Genomic DNA, 14,035 nt, shown 5'->3' on the forward strand with positions numbered 1-14,035 from the left:
CCATCTCAACCTATCTATTCATAGGGTCAGCTTTTAGTGTCAGAGATGTCAGACCAGCGTGACAGCTAGAACAAGTCTGAAGAGCATCAAAACCTCAGTGAGGGCACTAGTCCCTCAAGCAGCTATGATGAGGGTAGCAGAAGCAGCCCAAGCAACCTGCCTAAGGCTGCAACTAGGCAGAGAGTTAAGAGAAACTCATATTCTGAGGATGAAGATTATGTTGCTGATGAAGAGATCACTTCCAAGAAGAAGTTGATCAAGAAAGAGAAGGTTACTGCTGCTGCTGCTGGCATCAAGCCAGGCATGAAAGTGAAGGCTCCTGCTCAGAGGAAGCCCATGTCAAAAGCCAGAGCATCTACTTAGGAGAAAGCTCGGCGAACAAGTGGTGCTAGGAAGGAAAGGGTCAGAAAGACCATTGCCAGGGTCATTGGCAGATCCTCAATGATGAGAGACCCAACTGAGGATGAGGAAGAGGATGAAGAAGAGGATGTTGCACCTGCTCCCAAAGCTCAGAAGCTCATGGGAGATGCAATCAAGTCAGGGGCTGCAACATCCAAGCCCAAGACAGCTCCCAAGACAGCTCCAAAGCAGTCTGCACCAAAGAGATCTACCAGGAACATACCTGCTACTGAGAAGAATAAGGCCCCAGTGCCTGAAATTGAAGAAGATGAAGAAGCCCAAGTGCTTAGAAAGCTCAAGCCCAAAATTCCAGATCATGATGACACTCATCCATTTGCTGAGAACATGAAAGTGAGAAAGGATGCAGGTCTCAGATTATGGGGATAGACAGACCCCTATGCTACAAGAAGAAGGACTGTTGTAGACTACAGGTTTCATACTAAGGAACGGCGGGATTTCTATGGGACTGTCCTCCTGGACAATAAGCCTATCGTTTGTGACATGAAATGGGTGGATTGGAAGTACATTGACAACAATGAAGACCATTTTCCTGGAGTTCATGAGAGCTTCAGAATGAATGGAGTTGACAAGTTTGTGGGTCAGAAGCTAACAAAATGGAATGATGAGTTGATCACGCAGTTCTACTCCACAGCTCACTTCTACCCAGATGGCAAGATTGTCTGGATGACTGAGGGTACTAGGTACCAATCTTCCATTGCTGAGTGGGAAAAGCTGATAAATGCTCCAGAAGAGGCAGATGATGATACTGATGTGTATGCCAAGCCCAGAAAAGATCACAATTCCATGGCACACATGTACAAGGAAATTCCAGATAATGCCTTGGAAACACACAAGTTTGGCTCCGTGTATTACCTTCTGTCAGGGTTGCCAACAATCTACACCATCCTCAGGCACACACTGTTGCCCAAGTCTGGAGATCATAGGATGTTTGATGTGCCAGAGGGCACTCCATCAACTTGCTACACATGTTTGATGTGCCAGAAAAATTCAAAGTGATGTCTTTGATTGTTGAGACTATTAAGAGGACTGCAGCTGACCAGAAGAGATCATGTGGCTATGCTCTACATATTCAAATGCTCATAAATTCTAACATGGGCACAAGCACACACTACAACAAGAACCCCCCTATCCCAACGCATATGTAGCAATGAAATACAACATGTGTTGTTGAGTTAAACAAACCTCCCATCTCCCCACGAAGAGATAACCTCCCCGTCCCCACCTCTACCTCCTCCGTCCAAATATCCCGCAACCAAGCAGAAAAAAGAACCCAAATCTTATCTCCCCTCCACCCCTCTCCCCGGATTCATCTCTCTCTCTCTCTCTCTCTCTCTCTCTCATGCGAGCTCCGCCACAACACCATCGCCGCCGCCTCCGATTCCAGGAAGATTCGGCACTCCCTTTTACCATCGCTCACCGGCTCATCTCCCCCTCATTGCTCTCCTTTGATCTGCCATCGTCGCGGCGTCCTCCAGACCTCTGTGAGCCCCCGGAGAAACCCAAGGCACCATGGGTCATTGCCGCAGCTGCTTCCCTCAACCCAATATCCCCACGTCTCCATGCGCGGCTACTGGTAAGTATCGATGGTGCTGCACCACCTCGCCTACCTCGACTCTGATGTTGGTATGGTTCAGTAAGGCACTTCTGCACACTTCCCCTCTGCTCTTACCCTCTGTGGTACTTTGTGTGGCATAGCTATTCTTTGCCTAGCATTGTGACAATGATTAACGCTATCTCACTCACCTGATCCACCTTTGTGGGTGCTGGCTTGCACTGGCAGTCATGACCTGTGGCGGAGCTACGAAGAAAAGGCTGGGCAGGCCAATCTACATGGCAACACAATTTTTTTAATTGTAGATTGTAAAAATCATGATTTCAATGTATTAACTTATGCTAGGGAGAAGAAATTTCGGGAAAATCAAAAGGATTTCCTAAGAAAATTTAGGGGAATTCTTTTGGGAATAATTCAAAGAAATTTGACTCTACAGCCTGCAAAGATTCAGGCTGATTCAGGTACTAAACAAATGCTGAGATGAACACAGCTTGCATGGACTCAAAAAAATGGGGAAAGGACCCGACCAACTAGGTAGCTGCCTTGCCGGCTGGCTGTTGCTAGCTGCGGGTCGTGGCTTCATCAGTCCGCGACTGATGTGTGTTGCCATGGTGGCCGGCGGCCGGCGGCTATGAGTCTGCGACTGTATTTAGAAAGTAGCAATGCGCGTGCGATCTGAGCCAGTTTCAGTGGGCAGCTACTTGTTGTACTGTTGTGCCAGAGGCGTTGTGGGTTGGGCTAGTATAAAATTATTTTTCTGTTCCAGCATTGGGCAGGCCACGGCCCAATCGGCCTTGCCATGGCTCCGCTAGTGGTCACGACACTCTATGGTCTGCTACTCTGTGTTCCATGGGCAGAGACGGGGAGGGGCGAGCAGGAGCTGGAGACCTTTGCTAGTCGCTCGACCGCCTCAACAAATTTCAGTAGGTAGTTAGACTGGACGTACACGCTATTGGCTGTCTAGTCGCATCTAATTACTCATTAGCCTAGATGTTACTGAACTAGCACCAAATTAGAGAATCCTAACCAGGAGACACTAGCCCATGAACGGTCATGGTTGGCTCATTGTGATCGACGAATCAATCAGATCGTGACCTGCACATATGCATTTTCTGCACGTTCCGCACCCGGTCATTGTCATCCGAGATCATAGCAGCAGCTATTGCTACCGGTCTAGCGCTTGACCAACATTAGTCTTAAAACAGTGTGTTTGTTGCGTGTCGACGTCCACGACGCATTAATCCTCAGAGTCTCCGAACCTGGCGGGACAACTCATGCGAGTCAATTCTAAACTTGAGGTATATCATTACGAATTTATATTGCTGTTAGACATTTAAAGGTTGTTGGTTAGTGTTTTTGTCATATCTACTTAAATGTGCATGCAAGTGCTTATGAATTGAATCCATTATTCTGTACATGACCAAACTTTCTTGCATATTCATCTTTGGGAGAAAGTTCAGGGTATACATAGCGAGCTACTTATGCAGAGAGAGGTATGACTGCATGAATCCTATTGGCTTGTACAGTTGTAAGTGATTTAAGTGACATAATCTGCAATGTAACTTAAAAACTCATGCTGATTTTTGTTATGTATTCACTATTCAGATTAGTATTATTGTCAAGCATCTATATAAATCAAAATCACTAGAAAACACACTTGTTAACATTAAATAGAGCTTCCTGATTTGGCTTTGTGTGAGTTAGTTTTTCTCAACTTTCAAGTACTTCTACAAATTTTTTAAATCTCTGCATTTATATGTACTATTTAGGGAACTACAGATCTGTTTTGCAATGAAGCATACTCTATTTGTCACACATATTTTTGGGGCATGTAGCTCACTGTATCTTCATTATATTGTTCGTAAGATGTTTATTAAGTCAACTAACATATCGATGTTCTGTTCATAAGGCTCTATTTTCTCTGTCTATAGAGTTCAGTGCTATGGCTCGGACTGTTGAGAAGTGTTCAAATGATGATATATCAGAATTCAGAGGTGATGACGTATGTTGGGCGATGGAACGCTTATTCTGTTCCACCGCTTGCTTCGACTTGGGTGTTCAGAGAAGTAAAACTTCAACTAATGTGTTTAGTGAAGCACAATATTGTATCTGAAGTGAAACTTTCTCTATGATATGGAGGTGCGAGCATTAAACTAGCATGCAACTAAAGATAAGATATGCTCATTTCTCTATTTCTTGAAATTGAACACGGTTGAGCAAAAGTTTACTATTGATCATACTTTTTTCAATATGAATGCTTATTATATTGCCTATTTGGTTTGGGAAATTTAAACAAGAAAATTGCTCTTGCTATGCTCCAAAGTACAGACCTAGAATATACAAAGAAAGCTGAGGGTGTTGAATTGGAAATTGATTCTTGGTTTGATATGACCACTAAAACATAACTATTGGTCATATAGCAAGATTAATCATCACATGGCCTTCAACCTTTCTATGTTACTCTTCGTATATTAACTTGATTTTCTTTGATGGTACCTTATGTTTCTCATTCCTTTGTTGTTTGTAGATTGTCAAGATAAATCGACGATGCATGGCTTAGAAGTTGATTGCAAGATCGAGAAGGTGGCTATTACTAGATAGTTTCAAATTATGTTTTAGAATGTCATTTTCGGGTTAATGTTTCAAACATCATATTTTATATGTTTGAGACGTTGATTGCAAGGTTGAGAATCAGCCTACTACTAGGTAGTTTCACATATTGTAATCTTTGTATCATGCTCTTTGTAAAGCAACCGAGTTGATTTAATATATATATGACCTCTTCGATTATTATGTTTGTGTCTCCTATGCACTATCAGCATTGACATAATAGATAAGAATGTTGATATATAAAATACCATTAATTGTCCAAGCAATGCGACAATGCTTCTAGGCATTACAAGGCTCTTTTTTTGGGCCCGTCAGCAACGCATGTTAAATGTTGTTAGGCTCTAGCTTTATACATTGCTGGTTTCCAACACATATTCACGACGGTTACCAACGCATGTATATGCGTTGTTGTAGACCTTTGCAACGCCGCCTACGGCAACACATATAAATCCGTTGGCTTAGACCTTACCAACGCTTATATGGACATACGACAACACATCGATGCGTTGCTAATGGGGGGTTCTTGTTGTAGTGACATATTTGTTGGATAAAGAGCACCTTCCCTTGAGGCCTGATTTTGAGGATAACACTGTTGTGATTGATGCTTCACATCCAACTTCTGTTGAGGCTCAAGAGAAGAGAGAGAAGGCACAGGCTGAAAAGGCTTCAAAGATCCCAGACCCTTCTGCAGTCAATCTCAAGACCAAGCAGGACCAGATCAGCTATGTGCTTGAGGGCACTGTCAGAATAGAGAAGGGATTAGCTACCCTGACTCGAAATCAAGAGAGCCTTGAAAGGATCTTTGAGACAAAGCTACATGACTTGGATGTCAAAGTCACTGAGATTCAGACTTCAGTTGAGAAAATACAAGAAGACCTTGAGGACAGGAATGACAGGACAACCACAGATGCTTATCAGAGGGTGCCTAGAGCACAAAGGTCTGCAACAGTGCCAGTGATTGACACTAGGGCTACAACTTCAGCTCCTGTAGCCACAGTCTTAGTTGCCCCTCCAGTCGCAACTCCTCCAGTTCCTCAGACGTCAGCAGAAGTCTTCGCAGATGTTGTTCTTTCCACGCCATCTTCGCACTCTGGAGCTCCTGAAGATCATGCTTAGAGTGTCGTATAGCACTATGCATTTTTGAGCTTTTTGGTAACTTGTTGCCAAAGGGGAAGAAAGTGTATAGATCATAGGCTTCGAGAGAGTGTGTGTTTTTGCTTTTTTTTGGTCTCTCTTGCTACTATTTTTCTCGCTTTGCTTGTGTTTGCTACAATATTTATGCTTGTGTGTGAGATACTTCTGATCATGTGGTGGATCATACTATGCTTTATTATGCTATGCTTGATTGATGATATCTCTTATATCTTGTGTATGATCTATCATATTTGTCTTGGTGATGAGTGCATGTTATGTATGTTCTATCATTTTGAGCGCTCCAACAAGATGTATGTGACATGGAAGAGTAACCCATGATCCTAATCGATCATGCATTTGCATTCAAAGGCAAATCATAAATAATGCACAAATTTAGGGGGAGCTCTTGCTTATCACATACTTCTCAAAGCGACGATACATTTCATTCTTATTATCATGTGTCGAAGCTTTGATCTATATGTTGTCATCAATTACCAAAAAGGGGGAGATTCAAAGTGCAACTAATCCCTGGGTGTTGGTAATTCTTAACAACATATAGCTCATTGAACTAATATTCTTTCAAGATGATCATTTCAGAAAGTTCAATGCTTGGCATGGCATGGACTAAGAGATGTGGACCCCTCAAAATGCTAAGGACAAATATTGGCAAAAGCTCAAGACTCTTCATTTCTATTTTAGTGATCCAAGATCACATTGAGTCCATAGGAAAGCCAATACTATTAAAAGGGGATGAGGTATTGCTTAATGGTCTACTTGCTTAAAATGCTTAGTGGTATGCTCCAAATCACTCAACCACTTTATCATATCCAAATATGTCCTAAACCTAAAGTCAAACTCGGCCCCACCAATTTGATCCATCTGGCGCCACCGAGTTCACTTGACATAGCCATAGCCACAAACCCTAATCAGTTCGGTCTCACCGATAGGGATCTCGGTCTCCCCGAGATGGGATTGCAAACTCTCTGTTTCCCTTCGTAACGTTTCGGTCTCACCGAAATGAGCGATCGGTCCCACCGAGTTCGCAATGCAAACTCTCTCTTTCTCTTTCGTAAGTTTCGGTCTAACCCAAAGGAGCGATCGGTCCCACCGAGTTTGCCTGACCAACTCTCTGCCTGCTTGTTACTGAAATCGGTCTCACCGAGTTAACGTAATCGGTCAAACCGAGATTAAGTTTTGCTCTAACCCTAACTCATCGGTCCCATCGAGTTGATCATGTCGGTCCCATCGAAAATCCTAACGTTCACATTTTGGACTGAGTCAGTCTCACCGAGTTCACATATTTGGTCTGACCAAGTTGGCTCTTTTGTGTGTAACGGTTAGATTTTGTGTGGAGGCTATATGTACCCCCCCCCACCACCACCACCCTCCTCTCCATTTGAGAGAGAGCCATCAGAACGTGCCTACACTTTCAGCATTCATTTTCTGAGAGAGAACCACCTACTCATACCAAGACATTCCAATCCAGCCACAAGAATCTTGATCTCTAGCCTTCCGCAAGTTGCTTTCCACTCAAATCATCTTTCCACCATAGCCAAATCTATGAGAGAGAGTTGAGTGTTGGGAAGACTATCATTTGAAGCACAAGAGCAAGGAGTTCATCATCAACACACCATCTATTACCTTTTGGAGAGTGGTATCTCCTAGATTGGTTAGGTGTCACTTGGGAGCCTCCGTCAAGATTGTGGAGTTGAACCAAGGAGTTTGTAAGGGCAAGGAGATCGCCTACTTCGTCAAGATCTACCCAAGTGAGGCAAGTCCTTCGTGGGCGATGGCCATTGTGGGATAGACAAGGTTGCTTCTTCGTGGACCCTTCGTGGGTGGAGCCCTCTGTGGACTCGCGCAACCGTTACCCTTCATGGGTTGAAGTCTCCATCAACGTGGATGTACGATAGCACCACCTATCGGAACCACGCCAAAAATCTCCGTGTCTACATTGTGTTTGCCACTCCAAACCCCTCTCTTTACCTTCATATGCAATGATTTACATTCCGCTGCTATACTCTTAGAATTGCATGTGTAGGTTGATTGCTTGACTTGTGCTAAGTTGTTAAAATCTGCCAAGACTTAAAATTAGGAAAATGCTAGATTTTTATTTGATCAAGTAGTCTAATCACCCCCCCCCCCTCTAGACCTACTTTCGATCCTACAGCTACATGCAGACTTCCACTACAACAGACTTCAGTTGAATGTCAGCATGGACACCAACTAGGACGTCTCGATAAATGTTGTCAAGTATCACGATCTCAGTACACTCTAAAAGGAGCACTAGTATGTTTTTCTTCTCATGATGTTGGTCCGGTACAAATCGTAATGGGTTGTAGTACTAGCTTGGCAGAAGTGATTATCAGAGGAATAGGAGCTGTTCCGAGCACTGATATCAACATAAATTCCAATCTTTATCCCCTAATTCGGTAGTTTACAAGCTTGATCTTGTGATTCTCCTAGAGAAATATGCTTCTCAATCTGTAGGTTGTCTTTTAGTATGTTGAGATAGAAAATAAGGTTTAGACACTTATCTTAGGGAAGATGTGAGATTTCTGCTTTCATTCGAGAAAGCAAGTTCAGATCTCATATGTAAAATTCTCACAACAATCAGTACGAAAAATAGTACCAGTATGTAATAAACATTGAACAGGGCGGCTGGTAGCAATCGGGGGGGGGGGGGGGGGGGGGGGGGGTTCGAAGGGGCGGCTAGTAGCAATCCGAGGGGGGTCGCAGCTTCTACGAAGCTCACTTCCATCGGCACAGGGGGGCATGTCGTGGCCGAGCGGTAGGAAGCATTGAGTCGTGGATGCGGAGCTAACGGCGGCCGGCGGCGCCAACAAAGCTCTCCTGCATTGGCGCAAGGGCAGGTCGCGGCGGAGGGGGGGGACGCATGGAGGCGTGAGAGCGGATCTGGCAATGGCAGCAGCGAAGTTCTCCTCCATCAACATGGCAGGCATGTCGGGCAGAGAGGACGAGTGCTGCCGGAGCTAGCGGCGGCGCTCCGGCTGCTGCTCTCCTCGCCTAATCCCCACTGCCTCTTCATCCGGACGCGTCGCATGTGAAGGATGTAGACACAGGTGGGCTCGATGTGGGTTTTGTGGGATATCCCACAAATTCCACGTAACTTTGACACAGTCCCGCGGGTGTCCACGTACGCAAATTAGTTGGCTTGGGAAGTGGGCGCCGCGGGCAGCCCGCGTCCACTTGCCGCCTGAGTTGCAAACAAAGAGGTTGCTTCAACATGCAAATGCGACTGAAAACAGTGACCAGAGACAAACTTGTCCGTTTAACATGTATAAGATTGATAACTCTGTTTACAGTTCTTACAACATCAGCTCAAACTAGGTACTTTTAAGAAGACAAACTATGACGACATCAAACAGATTTAGCTGCAACTGTATTAATGTATGACAGTGTTCAGGCCATCCCACCACTGCTCGCTGTCCTGATTATCTGAAACAGAGCTGCAGAGACAGAGCTGTAGCGTGTTAAAAGAGGCAAATCAGCTGGAAGATCTTTCATTTGAGATTACAAAATAAGCGACACTAAGAAGAACTGTTTCATCTTAGTTATGCTGAAAGACAGACAAACAGCAAGGACGTAGACAACCCTCAAGTTCCATATGGACAAGCAGGAAAAAATGGCAGAACCACACAACGTAAGTTCACGAAAATCATGAGATTGATGCAACCTTTCGGTTCCTGCACAATCGTAGTTATGTTGTTTTTGAGTCGAAGGGTTTGTTAGAATCCTGCAATAGCCTTATATTCAGAGAAAATAGGTCAATGGTTCCCAGAATGCGCACAGTCGCACACAAGATCAATGTCAAAGATCTAGCACAGGACTCTACAGAAGAATATACACTCTTTACATAGGACATGAATAATCAAAATGTTAATGCAATTATACTCATGACAAACGCTAAGATTAAAGAAACGTAGTCACTAGTAAATATCTTCCCAAAGCAAAGTGGCTGATGACAAATGCTAAAGTGAGCATGTGACAAGTGGCAGTAAAGTAGATTGAACATAAGAGATTGAGAGGAGATTGGAATGCATACATGATCCGATGACCACAAAGATGAAGAATCCAAGCACTATAGGTCCGACAGGATAGTCATTCCCCTTCTTCACAGTGGTTTCAGGCACCGAACCCCTCTTGGTGATGTTCTTCTGGAACTTCGCTGTCTTCCTGTCAGCAAGGCGCCTGGAAGTAGTCTGGCATACAGAAAGAGAAAGGCCACCGTTCAGCGAAAAAGATACATTGAACAATGTAAAAAAGCACTCAAACTGCTAACTCCACATATACGAGGTCGAATGATAGCAAAACTATCAGTAGATTAGCCAGTTACATGCAGTCGTCAGTTGACCTTCCAGCCAACAATTGTGAGTTCAGCGATACTATTTCCTGCCTAATAGGCAGTTTACTAACCAAGTGACAACCCATGACAATGCCACCACTACAACAGAACATGCTTACTTTTCTGCAGTGGCATCAATATTTCTCTATCTCTACTCTTATAAAAAACCGAGTTGGTGATGATATTATGCCTGCCATCTTGCAATATAGACCGTCCAATCTATATCTGACGAATAGAAATCAAACTATGGCAATTTTACAAAAAGATACCTGCACCTCTCTCCACATTTGCACCAAAAGGGGTACAAAACCTAAACACAAAAATGTTTACATGATATTGTGAGCAAAATTTGCATTCAACGCCTATGTTTAGCAGGATGGAAGATCGGCAGTTGTTCCACCCGCAACATGCTACAGAGGTTTTTGTGTACACTAGAGAATTACGTCACCACTGAGATTTCTACCCATGCTCTTGATTCCACCACACACTCCCAAAGTACGAATTCTGATGGCAATAGCAAATACAAATATTCCATTTCTGATGGCAGCGTCACTAATTCATTAGTACTAATTATTCCAAGATGGAATAAATCGTGGCAAATCATCCAATCTCCCCATTATGAAGACTTGACGGAGAACATAAATATCTAATTTCCAGTAGCATTCGACTCAAATAACCCATGTATCTACCTATTCCTGATCCATCCTCGCCGCGAGAAATAAAACTACAGCATCCGATTCCCGTAAAAGGCTCCATGCTCACGGTAAATCGAACGATCCGAGCACTGCTAGCCCAAACCAACGTATCAAGCGGATCCACGAAAATGATACTAAAAACCTATTTCCCCCAACCAAGCGCAAACATCAGGAGCAAATCAGAATCGAGAACACGAAGGGATCGCATCCAAAGGTGTCAAGGCGAGGATCCCATACGCAGATCCAGATCCGGATCCGCTCCTAACCAATCAGCACCGACCCGTCCCGACAAGGGGGCATCCTTTCAAACCAGGTGGAGAAGTCTAGATCCGCTTACCATCTTGGCTTCGGGCGGTGTCCGGTGAGCTCGACGGCGAGGAATGGGAGCTGCTGCAGCCGGGGCTTAGTTCGGGCTCGGTGTTGTGATTTGGCCAATTTGGGGCGAGCCGAGGGGCTTTTATACGAAACCGAGTGGCTTCTAAGGCTCTGTCCCAGCCTACCTTTTTCTTTTTAGCAGTGTCCCAGGCTCCCAGCCTGCCTTTGCGTTGCGTGGAAGGCGTCGGCAGCGTGGACCGTACGGGCCGGGAGGACCGTCGCCGTCCGCGCCCACTTCCAGATGATGTTTTTTTTCTCTTTCAGGGAAAAAATGAATATACTACCTCGACGGTCCTGGTTTGTTAGTTGTTTGGATCAAATTTTTAACCTTTGAGAGCATCTCCAACACGTGCACCACGCGCGGCACGTAAAACAATTTTTACAGCGTGAAAATAGCGGTTTTTGCGCGCGGTAGGGCGCTGGCTTCAGCGGCCGCTGCAAAATATTGCGCGTGCGAGCCGCTCCAATATACGCTGCAAAAAATCGACGTGCGAGCAACCAGAACACATACGAACGATATTTTGATAAAAAAAATATAAATAAAATTCAACAATACAAATAGCATAGTTCAACCAAACACCATAAACTAGTCCGATACAAATAACATAGATAAAAACTACAGTGCAACTACTCCGAGTCGTTCGAGTCGTCCTTTTCGCTGGTGTCGTCCGACGTCGACAGAAACGTGTCTTCCCACCGAGGATCGGTGTCGTCAAAGAATGACGCCTGACCCAGGTCGCAGTGCGATATCGCCAGTGCCTTCCGCCGACTCGCCAGTGCCTTCCGCCAACGCCTGTCTGCCCGTTCCGCGCGCCGCTTTGCCCTTCTCTCCGCCCAGAAGGCGTTCTCGTCAGCTACGTCCTGCGGGTAGCGCTGGCGCCACTCCGCCATGGCTTGCTCGTCCGCCTCAGCGATGAGGAAGCAGCGTCGCTTCCTATGGTGTTCCTGACGGTCGGCGTCGGTAACTAGCCGCAGCAGAGGCACGACTTCCTGCGCCTGCTCGCACGTCCACACGTCGCCGAAGTTCATCTGCGAGTGTGGCTTCGAGAGGCGCCACGCCACCGCATCGTACGTGTGGGCGGCCTTGTGCGCGGTCTCGAACGTACCGAGAACGAAACACGCGTCACCGGAGCGGATCTCCGCGTAGAACGCGCCGGAAGGGCGGACGCAGACGCCGCGCTAGCCAGAGCTGCTCCGGCAGCGCGCGGCGACATGTCGGCGGCGGGGGAGAAGGGCGCGACGACGGCGGCGGCGCGTTGGATGCAAGGAAGAAGAGAACGGCGGGGGAAAGAAGGGGGCGGCAGGGCACTCGAGTGTGCGGTTGACGGCTCGGGCAGGCATGTTTTATAGAGCGCGCCGCACGCCGAGCGCCAAAACTGCCACGCGGCGGTCCGTTTTTTCGCGCGCGCGATTCTTTTCCGCGTGCCGGAATCTCCCGACACTAGTAGAAAAAGAGGCTTCCATACGCCCCCATTAGTCCCCAAAATAATCGAACCGCGACAAAAGGGGTCTTTACTCGCGGTTCGGGAGGAGACCCGCGACCAACTATCTGGGCCCAGCGCGCTCGGTCGACAGCTGGCGGACGGGAGGGGCTTTAGTCCCGGTTGGCCTGGCCAACCGGGACTAAAGGTCCCCGAAGGCCTTTAGTTGCGGTTGGCCAGGCCAACCGGGACTAAAGGCCCATCCCTATATATAGGACTCAGCTCACTTCACAATATTCAGAAGGGGGTGGTGGGTTTGCTTTTGGTTCCTTCTATGCACACAAGGTGTTCGATGAAATGCCCGAGAGCCTGAAACAAACATGATATGAAGTGTCCGAGCCACACTTGAGCTTTCTCATTTATTTTTCCTCCGCGATCGCGGTTAGCAACTTGAACCTTTCATGTGTCATTGATAAAATATGCATGTGTGTAGTTCATTGTTTAATTTGTATTATTTCTAGCTAGTTAGTTTAACAAATGCATGATGGTTAATTATATACTTTATATAATAATAATGCAGATGAATCGACAATGGATGTACGGTCCCCGACTCTCCGGTGAGTTCACTACGGGTTTGAAAGATTTCCTCGTAGTGGCAAATGCGAACAAGCAGCAAGGTTTTATTATCTGTCCATGTGCTGTCTGTAAGAATCAGAAGGGTTACTCCTCCTCAAGAGACGTTCACATGCACCTGCTTCGGCACGGTTTCATGCGAAGCTATAATTGTTGGACCAAGCATGGAGAAAGAGGGGTTAGAATGGAAGAAGATGAAGAAGGGGATGATATCGATGACAACTATCATGATCATTTCGGTGATACTTTCATGGAGGATGATGCTGAAGGTGGGGAAGGGTTAGGTGAAGGTGAAGAAGAGGCACATGATGAGCCCGCTGATGATCTTGGTCGGACCATTGCTGATGCACGGAGACGCTGCGAAACTGACAAGGATAGGGAGAATTTGGATCGCATGTTAGAGGATCACAAAAAGTCGTTGTATCCATGATGCGATAATAGTCTGAAAAAGCTGGGCTGCACACTGGATTTGCTAAAATGGAAGGCACAGGAAGGTGTAGGTGACTCATCATTTGAAAATTTGCTGAAAATGTTGAAGAATATGTTTCCGAAGAATAACGAGTTGCCCGCCAGTACGTACGAAGCAAAGAAGGTTGTCTGCCCTCTAGGTTTAGAGGTTCTGAAGATACATGCATGCATTAACGACTGCATCCTCTACCGCGGTGAATACGAGAATTTGAATGAATGCCCTGTATGCACTGCATTGCGTTATAAGATCAGAGGCGATGACCCTGGTGATGATGTTGAGGGCGAGAAACCCAGGAAGAGGGTTCCCGCCAAGGTGATGTGGTATGCTCCTATAATACCACGGTTGAAACGTCTGTTCAGG

The 14,035-nt window shown here is 45.8% G+C and overlaps 2 protein-coding genes across 2 annotated transcripts; both read right to left on the reverse strand.

The window, feature by feature from the left end:
- Positions 1 to 9,000: 9,000 nt before the first annotated feature.
- On the reverse strand, positions 9,001 to 11,314 carry LOC109787023 (uncharacterized). The gene is made up of 3 exons (XM_020345582.4): positions 11,115 to 11,314; positions 9,783 to 9,939; positions 9,001 to 9,186 (listed from the first exon to the last, which is right to left on the reverse strand). The coding sequence occupies exons 1-3, from the start codon at positions 11,115 to 11,117 to the stop codon at positions 9,140 to 9,142; spliced, it is 207 nt and encodes a 68-aa protein (XP_020201171.1). The 5' UTR covers positions 11,118 to 11,314; the 3' UTR covers positions 9,001 to 9,139.
- A 465-nt stretch (positions 11,315 to 11,779) lies between these two features.
- LOC109787025 (uncharacterized) lies at positions 11,780 to 12,181 on the reverse strand. Its single transcript, XM_020345585.1, has one exon. The coding sequence runs from the start codon at positions 12,179 to 12,181 to the stop codon at positions 11,780 to 11,782; it is 402 nt and encodes a 133-aa protein (XP_020201174.1).
- Positions 12,182 to 14,035: the final 1,854 nt, after the last annotated feature.

The sequence above is a fragment of the Aegilops tauschii genome, chromosome 7 (assembly GCF_002575655.3).
Source record: "Aegilops tauschii subsp. strangulata cultivar AL8/78 chromosome 7, Aet v6.0, whole genome shotgun sequence".
NCBI classification, from domain to species: domain Eukaryota; kingdom Viridiplantae; phylum Streptophyta; class Magnoliopsida; order Poales; family Poaceae; genus Aegilops; species Aegilops tauschii.

Bases quoted from the DNA above. Each gene is read 5' to 3' on its own strand.
- LOC109787023 (XM_020345582.4), bottom strand. The intron at 9,187-9,782 runs GTATGCATTCCA...CTGTCTCTGCAG, and splicing joins CTTTGTGGTCATCGGATCAT to CTCTGTTTCAGATAATCAGG.
- LOC109787025 (XM_020345585.1), bottom strand. From the start codon at position 12,181: ATGAACTTCGGCGACGTGTGGACGTGCGAGCAGGCGCAGGAAGTCGTG.